Source organism: Colias croceus, chromosome 22 (assembly GCF_905220415.1).
Source record: "Colias croceus chromosome 22, ilColCroc2.1".
Classification (NCBI taxonomy): domain Eukaryota; kingdom Metazoa; phylum Arthropoda; class Insecta; order Lepidoptera; family Pieridae; genus Colias; species Colias croceus.
In genome coordinates this window covers 1,855,436-1,871,938 of record NC_059558.1, presented here as the reverse complement: position 1 = coordinate 1,871,938, position 16,503 = coordinate 1,855,436, and the positions used below count along the sequence as shown (strand labels likewise).

Genomic DNA, 16,503 nt, shown 5'->3' with positions numbered 1-16,503 from the left:
TAGGGAATTTTATTGTCTATATAGTTAGTTAAGAGTTTTTTTCAATTAATACAGTATTTGTGAATACCATCAAGATAACTGAGCCGATGATTACTTGATTTCACTTTTAGTGTCAATTTCGAAGCTAAAAATATCTGAAATTGCTGACAGATCTAACACACATTTTTTTTAACTAACTGCAAAAATCCTTATTAAAATAGTTAGTTAAAAGATTTTTTTTTAATTTGGACTCCTAACTTACGAAATTAAAATCCGAACAATGTGAATTTTTTTAGAAATTATACTCGACAAAATGATTATTTTCACCAAGATATTTGACTTAGTTGAATATAATTTATACATATTGCAATAAAAGAACGTATTACTTATAAGATAAAATTTAAAAAATCAACTAAGGTACCTCTATTATTTTTCTACAATTTTTTTTAAAGTACTATAAAACACTGCGCGCGACCCGATTAAAATCAGTCGGCAGCGAGCCTTCCCAGAGAGAGGACATGTTGCTCGGCGCTCTCCTGTGGACCTATGCTGTTCATAGTAAAAGGATAGCGCAAGCCGCGATCTATCGTAATAGATCGCGGAGATTTTGACTTGCGTTAAATTGAATAAGCGCTCTTAACTATTGAACGATGAAATTAATAAAATAATATTAACGAAAGGAATTATGGATTATCTTAGAAGTCGTTTATAATGCATATTGTATGGAGCGGAAATTGGTCTTTACCAGAGATTTTCCTCCAATGTGACTTCCTTGTATGTAAAAAGGATAATGTATACAATGTGAATTTATAAACGGTTCAATAGATATAAGCTTATCCAACACAAACAAACGAAAAAAAATACATTTTCATCTGTATTACTAAATATTGTATAATAGAACTGTTGTTGGAATTTTTATATAGGAAGTTCATATAAAAGTCTCCGGTTACAGGAATAAAGAATAACTTAGTATAGACACAGTATAGATTTTTAGAAAGTGACAATAAATATCAACTTTTACAAGAAAGGTAACCATATTATTATAATTATAATGACGAAATGTACGAAAGCTGAGTGTGACGCATCGATACATTCAAGATCGTTGTTCAAGATAGTGGTTAATTATGAACTAACGTGAAGGTGAACTTACTTTGTCAACAACTATATCTAGATTTTAGAACAAAACATTCGAATATTGATCTTATAACCTATACTCGGGAAGCTAATACTGCTTGTATTGGATGTAAGTAAATAGAACAAAATTTCTAACCTAGAATCAGATAATAACAAAAGTCTGTTAAAGGACAATGTCCGGAATGGCCCTATGCAACAAAATGGATTGGAATACACGATAATTAACTGTCTATTTTATTATATTAGTTGCAAATACATTTGTAACACGGACTAGCTGTATGCCAAAATGAACAATAAAAAGTATTTTACGCGATTAATAACATTAATGGCCGCCATCTTCACCAAACGTCATGTCGTGTCGATAAAGAATAGGGATGGACGATTGATTGTAATCAGGGCCGTCTTAGACTATGCCGGGGCCCTTGGGCACACAAGAATTGGGGGCCCTTTGAAATATAAAGAAATCAAACTAGGTACGCAAATTTTTTCCCACAATTATATATGTTTTTGCCCTAAATTGTAACTTAAAGAAGTAATAAGAAAACTTAAAGAAAATTTCTATGTAAAATTTTTGCTCCATTTTTTTATACATTTTACAAAAAAGTTACTTCTGACCAATGTTGTATTATAATATGGTCTTTTGAGGAAACTTTTTTCCTTATTTTTTTTTTATATAATTCATTTGAAACGCTGCTGCTGTAATGGCGCTCCAAAGTTGACTTTAATTAAATTTAATTAAGAAATATTTTAAGAATTACTTTTTCAAATTACCTTTCTCTTTGAATTTATATTTTAGGTTTTATGGCACTCAAATGCTTTATAAATAAAATATAAATTCAACAAAAAAGGTCGTGTTCCATCGTTACAATATTGTATTCACTGAAAAGTGCTTCATATTGGTTGAGATGGTTGTTAAATCATCTCAATAGATGGCGTGCGGTGTGTCCCTTAAGACACATAAAACTGAAGGAATAGAATAAATTCGATTGCTCCGGCGGGTCACGAGTGGCTGAGTTGGTCAAGCATCCGCCCCGGAATGGCGCGAAGGATGCGGGTTCGAGTCGGTTCGGTTCTTTATAAATTTATACCTTTCTCTTTTTCAAATTTATCTTTTTAATTTGCATCTGGATTTTTTCTTTCGTAGCCGTTTCATATTGATCAAAATTATTGCGTGCGTTATTAACATAATTTATTCAAAGCCTAGGCAAATGGCAAAAGTCAAAACGCTTGTCATCTATTCGTATAGAAATGGTCCGGTGTGAACAGAGTTCACTAAATTCTAGGACCTTTAAAACTACAAAATTTCATATCCAGCAGAAAATTAGTAAAATTGTTCAAAGGAATAAGGATTACTAAAAATAAAATTCAAAATTAACTGTCATTCCGGTACGTGAATTAAAAAACATATTCCAGGTTATAAATAAATAAAAAAATAGGTGATTTCGCGATTTATACTAAAACGATAAGTTTTATCATAAAATCATTTAGGTGTGAAGTGATTTAAGAAACGTGTGCATATTATAAGGATGGAATGAGTTTATAAATCGTTATATCTTAGAAAATGGTAGGAAGCTACATCTTAGGAAAATAATGTATTGATTCTTTTGTATAAGTAGATAATTTTATGATCTACAATTTGGGTAAAAGTGGTTATATGATAAAACTTACCGTTTCGGTAAAAATCACGAAAAACCTATAATATCTGTTGACTTTTAGTAATTAATAATTAAATAGAGTTAATTTTTTCGTAGTAACAGAAGGTCGGGAAATTTTAATATATTTTTGAAGTGAAACTTCTTTAGGCGCGTTGAGAGTAAAATTTCAAGGTTGCATCATAACAATACCGTAACGTCATGGAGTAATTCAACGATTTTGGTATCTTATAATCTTGCCAAAGAAGTAGGCTATTTAGCACCGAAATAATTTTTCAAATCGGACCAGTAGTTCCCGAGATTAGCGCGTTCAAACAAAAAAACAAACTCTTCAGCTTTATTATATTAAGTATAGATTGTGTTTTTAATAATTTCACCAAATTTCGGCTGGATGGGAATTTTGGTCGTGGTCGTCGTCGTCCTTGGTAGTGTGACCGAAACATTAGCAAAACGTCATAAGCTTATATCAATTAGTATCAATAGTGGATTCTATTCACTAGCGTTTCTGCCACTTGTCTAGAGGCCCAGAGATTAAAGTTTTGTCACAACGCCCTTGTATGCTATTCTGTAAACTTAGACTTGTTAGTAATTTTCATAAATCTCAAAATGATTCAAGTAAAAATATATTATATTACGTTAATAAGTAAATAAATAATTCGAGTAAATGTCTGATAAGTTAATTATAATGGTGTTCGAATCACTCGAATTATACCATGTAATAACCTTGTAATAACATAGATGTTTTGATTCGAATAAATCTGAAAATGATCTGACGTTCTGGCATTAAAAAGCTGTATTGCTTTTTAATAAAATATTTTGAGATTTATGTGAGAAAAATTGTCAGTCCTACATCTCCTCCAGGGGGGCCCCCTGACGATGGGGGGCCCTGGGCACTGGCCCCCTGTGCCCCTACGGTAAAGACGGCACTGAATTTGTAATCGTCCGATTGAATTTTTAATTTCCATAAAGTATAATTTAAATCGATTTTAAATCGATTCAAATCGTAAACCAATGTATCGACTTACAAAAAATCGTGGTCTAAAAGATCGATTTATAAAAATCTATTTTATTTTATTGGCTTTAGAAAAAAAAACTGCATAGGTACCTACCCAATTATCTAGGGAGGTGCTTAAAATAGCTAAATATATTATGATATATTGCTTTTCAGTTTCTTAAAAATCACTAAGCTATGAAAAACTAATATCTAATATTCGTTGTTATGGTTCCATTATAACCTCAAAATCTGATTCTTTTTTTGGAATATATATATTCTGCAGCTAGTCCGCTATAAAAATAAGATCATTTAGGAGTTTACTAATGATCGACAACACAAAATATAATTTTCGGATGTTCTTGGTTCCAGGGCGAACAATGTATGGGCGCAGAGCAATCTCTTTTGTGGGTCTTATTCGAGTATTAAAGAGTCTTACACATACTAAACATACAGGTGAAGCTAATGTGACGTGTTAAAAACAGTCGAAAACAAACGAACACGAGGACCACGACCACAAGGCCATAACAGCATAAATAATTTGGTCTCTATTAATATTTTATACCACTTTATATAAATGCCAAACATGATTGTAACAGAGACAAGACACTTTTCCCTTTAAAATCTCATAGTAACTTTACATAAGGCGGAAAAAACAAATAAGGGAACAGTTTAGGTTTAAACAGTGATTATCAAAGTTTACGAAGGTTTATTTAAATTTAGGGGACCCTTAAACTACCAAGGTAATTTGGAATAAACGGTTTTTTTATTGCAATATTAATTATTCTTCATTGTTAATTTCAGATACTTTTAATGACACAATATCAAAATAATTTTACATTAAGTTTATTTAATAACGAATAACTTTGAAAGGTCCGAGATGTTATATCAATCAAAATAACATTATCATAATAATTTCAGATTGTACTTAAAGTACCTTTTGATCTTCATTCTAAGTAATTAATAAATAATTATTTCAAGATCTACTAGTTTAGCAGAAATACCTATACATAATTTAACGATTGAAATATGAAAAGCGATAAAGATGACGTTATATTATGTTCTCGCCAACTTCTGTGACGTCACCATTGAGATATCTCCTTAGATATCCTGCTTCCCTATTCCCTAATAGAATTCGAGGCAATAAAAATTTTAGTGGAAGAACTACTTACGTCATCGTATGAACTAGGCCAGCAGAAACGCAAAGAAGTATCTTCAATGACGTCATACTAGCCAGTGACGTCATTTTTTCCCGCCAACTTCTGTGACATCACTATTTGAAAATCTCTTTGGATGTTCTGATATCCTGGTAGAATTCGAGGCTCTAACAATTTTTGTATGGAGGCCCTGCTTACGTCATCATATGTACTAGGTTAGTATAAATGTACAGAAATATCTTCCGTGACGTCATAATTTGCACTAGCGGTTGACGTCATTTTTTCCCGCCAACTACTTTGACGTCACTATTTGGAACATCTCTTTGGACGTTCTGCTATCCTGGTAGAGTTCGAGACTCTAACAATTTTTGTATGAAAGCCCTGCTTACGTCATCATATGTACTAGGTTAGTATAAATGTACAGAAGTATCTTCAGTGACGTCATAATTTGCACTAGCAATTGACGTCATATCTTACCGCCAACTTCTGTGACGTCACTATTTAGAACATCTCTTTGGACGTTCTGCTATCCTGGTAGAGTTTGAGGCTGTAACAATTTTTGTATGGAGGCCCTGCTTACGTCATCATATGTACTAGGTTAGCATAAATGTACAGAAATATCTTCCGTGACGTCATAATTTGCACTAGCGGTTGACGTCATTTTTTCCCGCCAACTTCTGTGACGTCATTATTAGGATATCTTTTTGGATGTTCTGCTGTCCTGGTGTTACGCGAGGCTCTTTGTATGGACGCTCTGCTTACGTCATCATAATATTATGTACTAGGTTAGCAGCAATGTACAGAAGTATCTTCATCGACGAATTTGCACTAACAAATGACTTTATATCTTCTCACCAACTTTTTCCGTTGATGAATCTAGGTAAATTATAATTTATGCGCGCGTTTCACGACCCTACCATTTTATCGCGTACATAATTCGTATTGCCTCCATGTATCTTAAATGAGTAGGTTATTTAATCATCATCATAAATATGTCTGACGGGTAAATTAAATTCATGCTTATGAAATATGGATTTTTATTAGGGAAGATTGGTCGGAACAAGGTTGATTGATATTACACAATTTGAAAGCGTCGGAATATGAGAGATTGCATTTGATATACAAATATTATTGATATATTTACCAGATATGATCAATTTACGGTAAATTACGGTTTATATCTGTTTCGTTGTCTTGACTTGCTTGTTATTTTGAGTATACCTTTGAAGGAAGGTTCTCTGTATTTGTAGCTTGAGAATTGTCTCAAGCTACTTATAGTACAGAGTACCCCCCGATTACAGAGAACTCTCAGATACATCTTAATTGTGACAAACTTAAGAGTGAGTGGTCGATCGAAATGAAATATTGAAAACTATCCAGCGAACAGCTGATGTGTCTGTTATTTTTCTGTTTTTATCCAAGATCATCTATAGTTTGCTTGTCTGTCTATCCATACTAATATGTAAAAATACGTAAGTAACTCTGTCTGTCTGTCTGTTACTCAATCACGCCTTAACATAAGCTAATTTTAACCCCGGGACATAGAATAGGTTTTATCCCGGAAATCCTACGGGAACGGGAACTATGCCGGTTTTTCTTTCACTGCGCGGGCGACGCCACGGGTGGAAAGCTAGTACTCTATATCTAAGTATGTTCAAAGAGCTTGGATACCTACCTGTGTGGATTTATCATTTTGTACCTTTCTGTTTGTTTATCTATCTATAGATAACTAAAATACTCAAATTAGTTATTAGCATAATAACAAATATTATCAAAAGTTTCGATAGTCGAACTTTCTATCTTACATTTGACAGTTAGAAGTTTCTAGCCATAATATTGTACTGTAAAGTTGCAAATGTAACATAGATGATAATGTAATGTCGGAAAATTTACAGACTCGACACAAAGTTCATGTCTATGTTAGCATTATATATAGCTTCTGACACAAGCGTCAAAACTGTCTGATTTCCATTAAACTAAACAAGGTCGAACATAGCTTGGCGCGAAGTTATATAATAGTTGTATAAAACTGATCAATCATTGTGTTGAGGAAATTTGTGTCAGATACTTTAAATACTAGGCTGGCTTTTTAAATGATTAATTAAGGATTGAAAAAATATTTATCATTAACGAAAAAGAAGTCTTCTAAGTTAAGAATAAGTAATTATTATCTTCTATAATAGAAAAATGAATCGCATAATGTGTTCGCAAGCGCATAACTCGAGAACGGCTGAACCGATTTCATTAATTCTTTTTTTATAATATTCCTTGAAATACGAGGATGTTTCGTAAGCGAAACATGTACCACGGGCGAAGCCGGGTGGACCGCAAGTCTATACATAATATAATAAAAATGAATCGCTAAATGTGTTGGTAAGCGTAAAACTTTAAAACGGCTGAACCGATTTGGTAAATTCTTTTTTTATATTATTTAGACGAGGATGGTTCTTATAGAAAGAAAACGTAAACATGTACCACGGGCGAATCCGGGGCACACCGCTTGTACATAATATTTATAATTCGACGACATATTGTGACATCTGCTCACCCGCTATTGGCCAGCGTGGTGGATTATGGCTTGTACTCTCCTTACAGGAGGCCCGTGTCCCAGCAGTGGGAACGTATATGGGCTAATGATGATAATTAATATATTTTATAATTAGTGTACATAGGACTTGTACAGAAGGGACTGTCCTTATTATCATAATGTCTCGAATTAATCAGTTATGGCTATGTAATGCGATAATTAGTACATCATCATATAGATGAAATACATTATGTAAACTAGTAAGTCGCCCCGGATCCACTCTCGTTCAAAATTATCTGTTAAATTTTCAAATCATTTCAACAAATGACATTTATACTACTGACTACCGAATAAAAGTTTCCAATTTGGCGCAGCCATTCGGAAGTTATGCGTGAACACTGAACATACATTTTAACGATTTCTTTGATTTGTTCTTGCAAAGATTAATAATTATAATGTTAAATTAAAATGAAAATGCAGCAACATACATAAAATAGAAACCAATCAGATGTCAAAGTTGATTAAACTCGGTTTAACGGTGGTTTTAACAACGATCCGTTCGAAGCACGAAGGCAATAACAATAAATATGTTTTATCATGTTTTTTTCAGTTTTATTTTTCCATAGTACAAGATATATTTATTTTATTGCAAGATGATAGAACAATATCAATTTTCTTAATATCTAGTTTTTATAAAAAAATGTCCTACACTGCTTCCTGTCTGTCTATAAATTCGCGAATCGTGGTAAACTTAAAAACAGCTACAGCTTTTCTGTTTTCACCAATAGAGAGCGTTTATAGCATTGCCCATTATTTTGTCTGTAGTTAAAACCTTGGAATGCTGTTAGTTTGTAAAATTATTTTTTAAAATTCAAATTAGCTGAGACAAATCATATTTAGGTATTAAAATGAGATAATTATAACACTAAAAGCTTTCAGCTACATTTTTAAAATTTAAGAAAGAAATATTATTTTGTAAAATATTTTGTAAAAACAAAACTTGTTTCTTAATAAAAAGCTTTTTACTCTTGAATAGTCCATTAGGAACTAAAATCTTTGATAAGATGGTTTCATTAAAATAAAGAGGCTAGTTTAAGTTGCTACTTTACAATACTAGTTTTACTCCGCGGTTTTACCCGCATTGCTCCGCTCCTGTTGGTCTTAGCGTGATGATATAGCCTTATAGCCTTCCTCAATAAATGGACTATCTAACAGTGAAATAATTTTTCAAATGGGACCATTCCTGAGATAAGCGATTTCAAACAAACAAATTCTTCAGCTTTATAATAAGGTGACGCTTCAAAATGTTCTTTTAGTTTCAGTTAAAATGAAAAGAAACTAGAATTTCCTATAGAAGAGGAACGGAAATCGTTACTGAGACATACAAAACGTAACTTCTATCTGCTTCACAGCTTCGAAACGTTTTAATTGCATTGCTAAACAATGGCATTTATCTGTGAAAATCACGTGAAAATATATTTGGGATAATACATATTATGCGAATGTTTTGTTCTGTACCTAGTATTTTCAGCATTAGTAACTTTGGTAGGCGTCTTTATGAAAAAGTCGAACATATTTTGATCTTCAGAATAAAATTAGAACGTTGAATGTTCTATCTGTTTGTGTTGATAATTGAAAGGCTTAAAAAATATGGCATCCATCTTTCCTTACTATATACACGATACTCGAATCCTGTTACAAATGATGTATTTTAGACTAGCTTTCCACCCGCGGCTTCACCCGTGCAGTCAAAGAAAAACCCGCATAGTTCCCGTTCCCGGGGGATTTCCGGGATAAAACCTATCCTATGTACCGGGGTAAAAAGTAGCCTATGTCCTTTCTCGGGTATCAAAATATCTCTATACAAAATTTCATGCAAATTGGTTCAGTAGTTAAGCTGTGATTGAGTAACGCATTTATAATATTAGTATGGATAAACATCTGGGTTCATAATTGCGCTTGAGCCTGAATTGTCCAAATAAAAAGAAAACGTAGATAAAATAGTACCCTTTAAATCTGAAACAAGGTGATTCAGACACAAAAACAGATTAAATTAAACTCAATGACGCATATTTATTACACTTCTATTAAAATGGCTGTTCAAATCCATTGTTTTGACTGAGTCTATCTCTATTTTAAAAGCAATTTGTTAAATGGTTTGTTGTTTCATCGATTTAGAAATAATATCAATTATCGTCTACTTATGTTTAATTGATTGGTTTCTATTGTTCAAGGGGATTCTAAAAATAAGTGTGCCTTTTGGAAGTAATGTGCTTTTTATTGTTTGCTACCTAACTGTTAATATTGGACTGTGAACTTTATCGTTTTAGGTCATTTCCTTACTTTATTGTTTGAGAATCATTCCGTTTTGTTTAGTTGGATGTAATTTTTTTGTAGTAAGTTGAACAATTTCCTTGTTAGAAGTAAAGGAATTTCGTGTTTTAAAGGTAATAAGCCTGTCTTCTAAATTTACACTCAAGGCTTTGCGTTGATATTGACAAAAAATTATAATAATATCCTAATCTACAGCAAATTAACAAAGCTACAAATTAGCATAAACTTTCTTACCTGGAAGTACAGAACAATTCTGCACATTGCCGTCCCAAAGAACCAGGTCTCCGTCACATCCCATAGCACTGTTGGAGGCAGGCAGATCAGGATCACCATGAAATCTGCTACCGCCAAATTCACTATGAAATAGTTCGTCACTGTCCTCATTGAATGGTTCCTGTATACTGCTATACATACTAATGCGTTTCCAATCAAGCCAATCACAAACACAATCGCATGAGTCGCTATCAACACCCATTCGTACGGTTGAGGGTATATATATTCATTGAGCATTAGAAAGTATTCTTCTCTTGTCATATTACAGTATTCAGGGTCACCCACACACGGTTCATCCGTGTAGTTGTACGATTCATAGTAAACCGTCGTATCTTCGTATACACTTGTAGTAGAATCATATTCTTCAATAGAATTCGTATCAACATTTGCATCAGCTATTTCTATAGCGTTTTCTATGTCTGTTGTATTAACATCTCTTTTTCTAATATTTTCGTCTTCTAACTTACGTATTTTTAAACTATCATTAATGACTGTGTTAATTATTTTCTCGCTTATAATACTATCTAGATCTTTGATTAGCGTTTCGTTATAATAAACTTTATCATCTACTGATGTAGTATTTACATTGAGGCTTAGATTGACTATAACTATGAAGTATAAGAATGATTTTGTGTTCGCCATTTTGTGTCGATTACATTTCGTTGTCCGTCAGAATATGTAACACCTTGTAAATTCTGTAAGTTCCACTGCTCGCCATCTGTGAAGGAATAAATTATGCTTTAGAAAAAAATTGACAAGTTACAGTTTGAATGGATAAAAGTTCCGTAATGAATGCTTTTAGAATCCGGTACATTTGTCGGTAATTTTGTCAGACTCCGCGTTTCACAGCTGAATGCGTGGAAAGCATTTTCGCAAATTAATGTGAAGCGTTCATCAAGAGATGCTTTTCAGAATATCGGCAGCTTATACTTTGAAATTTTAATTGATATTTAGATAACCCTTAACATTGCAAACATTGACTAAGTCAAGGATTGAAGCTAAGTGTTGCTCAAATACTGTGTATTGCTGAACAAATGTTTCCTTATTTTAACAGAAGTCAGCCCACTTTTGTTAACGAAAATGAAAGACTTTACGTAAAATGTTTTTTTATTTTTCTATTCTAACCAATTTGAATTTATAATTAAGTACTTGCTAAGAGGATTTTTGGGAATTTATTTTAGAGGCAAGCTGTTTCTCCTAAACACAGGTTGCCCAGTAACCTAGCTAGGGAAACATTGGCATGTATAAATTGTTTAATTACTTAGCCTTTTTATATTTATATACTTTTACATGAACATAAATTGTATGTAAACACTATGTAATTTATAATGAATGAAATAAAATTTTGTACAGACTTCTTAAAAGTAGGTAATGTAGGAAAATATTCACATAAAACAAATAAACATGATATGGTTATTTTACAATTTTTGAGAATTATTTGCGTTGGCTTTAATGGAAAATTTTAAAAGTTGCCACTAAAACTTTCCTATAGCAATATTTGGTAAGTTATTTTTAACATTTAAAATCAAAACATTTCATAACGTTTTACCAAACACCCACATTTTTATCACACATGTGTTCCTCATCAGGTTACAAGTCTATCGTTCTTTTGTAACATATACATTTTTATATTTACAAATTAATCTATGGTTGTTGAAGATTGTGTTATTACACATTTATCTTTGTCAATTATGTAATTATAAGTAGATATTGTTTTGTTATTCCTTCATCTATACTATTTCAATAAATCTGGAGAGGTTGTTTGTCTGCATCTTTGGTTGAACGCGCTAACATCAGAAACAACAGGTCCGATTTGAAAAAAAAATCAGTGATAGATAGACCAGTTATCGAGGAAGGCTATGTTATCACGAGACAAGTAGTGTAGCATTGCGGGTTAAATCGCGGGGTTAACAGCTAGTTTCCTTATATGCAAAACAGTATACACTATCTTTATTTTATAATTTATGGTTACCTGGAAGAGATGGTTCTGTAGCTATAAGGTCGACTATTGTACAGCTTGCGTTCGTTATTATATTTCGAACTTTTTTGCCTGTATAATAAAGTCTCTTTCATTCATTCTTTTCTAACATTGTTCAATCATAAATCAAATGTATCCACTCAACAATTGGGGTCACTGAGTCATTTTTATACGCATTGTGTGCGTAATTAATTTCCACTGAAAGGGACAGTATTGTTGGCGATTGCGTGTCGAGTTAATGAACTCGGCCTTTTTTTGGGGAAAAGTGAAATTTTTTCTGGCTTTTTGTAACGAGACTTTGAATCTTTAAATGCACGCGAGATTTTTTTGCTATTTTGTTTTAGGGTTTTAAAAAGTATAAATGAGTGCAAAATTAGATTTATATATCACAGACCAATAAAATACTTTTTTTTTTAATTTTTTGATTGAAAATACTTTTTTTATTGATCTCCTATTAATACCGGTCTTTAAAATATAATACATTGGTCTTCTTTTTATTTGTATACTATGTTATTGGTTATCAGCATCAAGTTTCTTCGCGAGTTTTTCTTTAGAAGTGACATTTTAAAACATTGGTAGGTTATTAAGAACTGGAGAAGTTTTTATGATTGAAAGTTTTGAGTTTTTAGGTAGTTACCTTATAGATTGGATGGTTAATTATAAGCTACTCCCTCGCAAAAACGATTTATTGGTTTAATTGGCTGGTTGATTGAGTTTTCGTCTAAATCTGATCGTAAGTATTTTTGAAGGTTTTTTTCAATAAGACTTTAAAATCAGTTATGTAATCAGTACGACCATTAGTTTATTATTTATATTGCCTTTTCATTTTTAATAAAACTTTAAATTTTTTTAATAAATGTTTTAATAAATTATTTAAATATTTAACAATCGACATTTACATTTATTTGTCTCTAATATATTTTTTTTCTAATCATTTCAAATCACAATTTTGAAGAGAGAAAAGCACTTGATAATTTTAATCAAATGGATACAACTTAAAATAACATTTATTATTAAACAGTATAAAGACTACTTTAGCTTTGTAAAAACGTACTAAAATAATATTAATAGATTATAGAATACCTATTTAAGCTATTGTAAAATAATCACTACATAGTATAAAACAAAGTCGCATTCTCTGTCCCTATGTCCCTTTGTATGCTTAAATCTTTAAAACTACGCAACGGATTTTGATGCGGTTTTTTAATACATAGACTGATTTCAGAAGAAGGTTTTAGTATATAATTTATTAGGTTTTAGTTAAAGCGGGCGAAGCCGCGGGCGGAAAGCTAGTATTGTATAAAATCCTAGAAAACAATTTTTCAAGACACCATTTTGTTTTCATAATCGCGTGTTATCTTCAAAAGGAATCTCTTGTATACTTCACGATTCATATCTTTGAGAATAAATTCTTTCGCATATTTTGAAAGCTTTTCAAGTTAATATTTAAGTGTGTTTCGAACAGTCAAGTGTAACTTAAATAATTTAAGTGGTTTCGCGTTTGAATTATTCTGAATAAATGTTTATTTGTTTAATAGTTATTTTATTGAATTCTTGTAAATAAAAAAGAGCGTCTGTATCTACCGAGCACACGAGTCAGAAGTGAAACTTTTATGGCCAGATTCACAGATACCAATATCGTCGCCTTATTCCGTGACGTGACGGTATTGCCATGTCGCGACCATAAAATTTTACTCTCAACGCGCTTATAGAAGTTTATCTTCAAAGAATTTTATTTGTTAGCATAATTATATTTTTTCTTCAATATATCTCTTTAGGCAAAATAGTGGCAATTTTGGATACGGAAACTAATAGAGCGAAGGTAAATTCCGAAACCAGACTTAATTACTTTTCGATTGCGTATTTTAAATGAAAGCGCTTAAATTTATATCAAAGGAATAAAATCAACGTAAAATATTGTAAAACACCTTTTGGATATCGTTCTATTGATAATTAAAATATGTTTTCTTTCTTATATCGAATACTAGCGACTCGCCCTGTCTTTGCGTTTGCTTAGTGCTACGCAACTTCATTAGGCACGTTGAGAGTAAAATTTAAAAGTTACGTCATGGCAATACCGTCACGTCACGTGAGGCGACGATTTTGATATCACTGAAGCTCGCCAAAGTTTCACTTCTGACACGTGTGCTCGGCACACACGTTTTTATTTATTTTAAGCTATTGCATAGCTTCTATCGCGGGCCTTGAGCGCGGGGACCGAATCGAGAAATTCCGTAACGAAAAAACCTCACGCTCCCCACTCCGACGGGCGGAGGTGTGGCTTGAAAGCATAGCATGCAAATAGCTTTACCGCGGCAGTCCCCGAGTGCCACACGTCTTTTTTTGAATTCTTTATATTTCATCTTACATTAGAAGAGAAGCTGGGAAATTATAAATAGGAACAATTAAGTCATCTATTGTAATATACGCCGGATGGCGGTTTTCAGCTGCTGTTACAAAAACTAAACGCGGGATGTTTATTTTTGACTAAAAGCATTCTTTTAATATATTTGTGAATGTTCTGATGAAACGTGAAGGAAGTAATGTGATATTTTTGCTTTGTTCAATGAACGAATGAAAATTTGTTTTCTGTTAAGGCGGCCATGTTAGCAGTTTCCTCTTGCCAACTATTAAATCTACAAAGAGAATATTGTGTTTATAATGTATGTTCAGTTTGAGTCAGTACTAAATTCTGATGCGAAAATACATATTACCTACATGAAGAGAATATAAGGACAAAAAAATATCCTATTATTTTAATGGTAATTTTATTCGAGAATAGTTCATGAACCAGGGTTGAAGTAACTATTCAAGACTTCTACTAGAAGCACTTTTGAATCGTCATAACATATTTTAACATTTACCACCGATTCGTAAAGCAGTATCTATGCAGAAGAACCGGCAAGAAACTCCAATCAAACACAAACATATATTTTTTCGACTTCTTGTAATTATAGATAGAAGTCCTCCTGATCTCCTCTCGTATTTTTTTTATTTACAACTGCCCATCGGTTCAAAAAGCAGCTTCCATACTAATATTACAAAGCTGAAGAGTTTGTTTGTTTGTTTGTTTGAACGCGTTAATCTTAGTAACTACTGGTCCGATTTGAAAAATTCGTTCGGTGTTAGATAGCCCATTTATCGAGGAAGGCTATATATAGGCAATATATCAACACTCTAAGACCAACAGGAGCGGAGCAACGCGGGTGAAACCGCGGGACACAGCTAGTTTTCTAAATAGAGATAAATAGTAAAATAAAACACCAATAACAATCAAAAAACCAAGACACCGTTCCAACTCCCCAAAATATCTTTGTATTGGTGTGTCCTGATCACGTAGCAGGGCTCAAGTTATTTACTGTAAGGTCACGACCGGCCAGTAGGCGTGTAAATGAAACGTGGTAAATAGATTTATCTGTCTGTGTGAAATGTAATTTTAATTATGGTTGGAATTGCTAAGAAGTTACTAAACTTGCGGCTATTAGTAGTAAAGGGTTTTCTAGCCTCCTAACTATCTCTAGACACAGTTATTCGTATAGGAGGTATCAACGTTGACAAGAGAGAATTTTAGTATAGTTGGTTCTTTGTTTTCTTTGTATTCTCATATCATACTATACTAACAAACACTTTATGTCTATTGCATTTATAATATAAATCTTAATATCTGGCAAATAAGACCGCTCAAGGGCTATATTTTTACTTTTTTCGTTTCGTCGAATCGATGTTAATATTTACAAATCACATAATTTCAGAACAATACATTTTTATTGTTTTGTTTAAAAACAAATTACAACAATTAAAAAACAACACAATATAATATTATGTAGTCATTTTAACATACAAATATAGCCACATTCCTTATTTATTGGTAACCTTAAAATACAAAATACATTAGATCTCAAATATAGTACAAAGAGAAATACATTTATCACCTGTCAAATCCCTTAACCGATGTTTGATCAAACGCATGCACTCGATTACAAAGTAATCAAGGATGAGAGATTTATGTATGATGCAATACATTGCTTCTTACATATAGTAAAAATGTAATAATCTTCATATGTAACACGCAGAGTACTATAAATGTGAAATTATAGTCGATATTGGATATAAATAATATCGATCAAAGATTATGTCGATAGATGTAAATACTGAACATTATGATAGTAAAATGATAGAACAGGATAGTTCGTAAAGCTTTGTATTTAAATAAAGTGCGATGTATTTACTATTAGAATAAATCGTAGGTATTGTATAGGGAACAGCTAGATTTAAGGTAAAATAGAACAAAAGAAGTGCTGTGTTAAGAAAGTTTAGGAGACTATCTGAAAATGTTATTATTTTAATATAAGTAGATTGTAATAATATTATAAACTAGCTTACCACCCCCGGCTTCGCCTGCTTTATCTAAAACCTAATAAATTATATATACTAAAATCTTCCTCTTGAATCACTCTATAAAAAAACCGCATCAAAAT

General features: G+C 32.2%; 1 protein-coding gene across 1 annotated transcript in view; it reads right to left on the bottom strand.

The window, feature by feature from the left end:
- LOC123701642 (orexin/Hypocretin receptor type 1-like) overlaps positions 1-10,717 on the bottom strand; it is a 47,572-nt gene extending 36,855 nt beyond the window's left edge. Inside the window, exon 1 of the mRNA XM_045649127.1 lies at positions 10,009-10,717. Coding sequence (XP_045505083.1) covers positions 10,009-10,689 — 681 coding nt within the window. The 5' untranslated portion in view covers positions 10,690-10,717. The remainder of the gene's footprint in view (positions 1-10,008) is intronic.
- Between the last annotated feature and the right edge of the window lie 5,786 nt (positions 10,718-16,503).